General features: G+C 47.9%; 1 protein-coding gene across 1 annotated transcript; it reads left to right on the top strand.

The window, feature by feature from the left end:
- The first annotated feature begins 65 nt into the window (after positions 1–65).
- Positions 66–993, top strand: LOC112079747 (serine/threonine-protein kinase SMG1-like). Its single transcript, XM_024145599.2, has 2 exons — positions 66–254; positions 711–993. The coding sequence occupies exons 1-2, from the start codon at positions 165–167 to the stop codon at positions 867–869; spliced, it is 249 nt and encodes an 82-aa protein (XP_024001367.2). The 5' UTR covers positions 66–164; the 3' UTR covers positions 870–993.
- The last annotated feature ends 1,006 nt before the right edge of the window (positions 994–1,999 follow it).

The following is a 1,999-nucleotide window of genomic DNA, read 5'->3' as shown; positions in this document are numbered from 1 at the left end:
CCCTCTCTCTCTCCTTCCCCCTCTCTCTCCCTTTCCCCATCTCTCTCTCGCTCTCCTTCTCTCTCTTTCGCTCTCCTTCTCTCTGTATCCAGGGTATCAGAACATTCTTCTATACCAACCGTCAGACCTGCCAGGATTGGCTGACTCGTATCCGTCTGGCCCTGATGAGGGTGGGGCTTCTGTCCGGCCAACCAGCAGTCACCGTCCGCCACGGCTTGGACCTGCTGACTGAGATCCAGAACAGCAGCACTCTGGTAACGGGAGGAGAGACGCACAGTCCCAGGACTGTGTCCTAAACCACACCCTATTCCCTATATAGTGCACTACTTTTGACCACACAGAGAAACACACTCGGCATTACTTGTTTCCAACAGTCAGTCAACTGTTTTCAACCACAACCCCTTTACCTGAAGTTACTAAATACATCCCCTGTAACTGACCCCCCATGTCTCCTCTCTGTAGGGTCCAGGTCTCTTCTGGTCACCTGTAACTGACCCCCATGTCTTCTCTCTGTAGGGTCCAGGTCTCTTCTGGTCACCTGTAACTGACCCCCAGGTCTCTTCTGGTCACCTGTAACTGACCCCCCATGTCTCCTCTCTGTAGGATCCAGGTCTCTTCTGGTCACCTGTAACTGACCCTCATGTCTCCTCTCTGTAGGGTCCAGGTCTCTTCTGGTCACCTGTAACTGACCCCCCATGTCTCCTCTCTAGGGTCCAGAGTTGGAGGCTCCTCTGGTGATGCTGGTAGAGGCTCTGTGTGAACTTCACTGTCCTGAGGCTATCCATGGTTTAGCTGCCTGGAGTCTCACCAACACTGGCAAGAGTCTGGCTTGGGTCAGCTCTGTGGCACTACAGGCTGAGGGGCGGTAAGGAAAAACACCCGTGTGTGTGTGTGTGTTTGTCTGCGTGTAAGTGGAGGCCAAGCTTAGTGTATTTAAGGGGAAATTCTTGAAGAATTTGACTTTATAAATGCCTCATGATCTTAGTTCCCCTGCCGTACCCCATCAGAACCTAAAATATAAGCTTGTTTTACACAAATGTTTTGAAACAAAGAAAATATAAACAAACACTATACAGCCTCACCATGGTTACACCTAAAATGTTGCTCTATGATGTCATGGATGGTTACACCTAGAATGTTGCTCTATGATGTCATGGAGGGTTACAACTGGAATGTTGCTCTGATGTCATGGAGGGTTACAACTGGAATGTTGGCTATGACGTCATGGAGGGTTACAACTGGAATTTGCTCTATTGATGTCATGGAGGGTTACAACTGGAATGTTGCTCTGATTCATGGAGGGTTACACTGAATGTTGGCTATTGACGTCATGGAGGGTTACAACTGAATGTTGCTCTATGATTCATGGTAAGGGTTACCAACTGGAATGTTTGCCTGATGTCATGGAGGGGTTACAACTTGCAATTGTTCCGCCTATGATGTCATGGATGGTCAGTCCTTTTAAATCCAAAAGCTCTGTCTGTGAATTTGAGTGGTTACATTTCTCCAGTCCCATCCCCAGCTATTTTACCCAAACGGGCAAGTGAGTCACGCTTTATTTGTTTCAACTCTGGATTGCCACTTAAAATTAGTCAAGAAGCAGGTAGTACACAACCTCTGTTGTCCATAGATTGCTGTTAAATGGTATGTTCAGGACCATATAATAACCCATACCCTCTGGCTGTCAAGGACCCTATAGTGACCATTACCCCTCCTCTGTTAAGACCATATTATGACCGATACCCCTCTGTCGGTCCAAGGACCATATAGTGACCCATACCCCTCTCTGTTAAGACCATATTAGTGACCCATTACCCCTCTGTCTGTCAAGGACCATATAGTGACCCATACCCCTCTCGTTTAAGACCAATAGTGGACCCATACCCTCTGTCTGTTAAGACCATATAGTGGACCGCATACCCCTCTCTGTTAAGACCATATAGTGACCGCATACGCCCCTCTGTTAAAAACCAGTATAGTGACCCATACCCCTCTGGTT

The sequence above is a fragment of the Salvelinus sp. IW2-2015 genome, unplaced genomic scaffold (genome assembly GCF_002910315.2).
Source record: "Salvelinus sp. IW2-2015 unplaced genomic scaffold, ASM291031v2 Un_scaffold9324, whole genome shotgun sequence".
Classification (NCBI taxonomy): domain Eukaryota; kingdom Metazoa; phylum Chordata; class Actinopteri; order Salmoniformes; family Salmonidae; genus Salvelinus; species Salvelinus sp. IW2-2015.
This window is presented reverse-complemented; position numbering and strand designations above follow the sequence as displayed.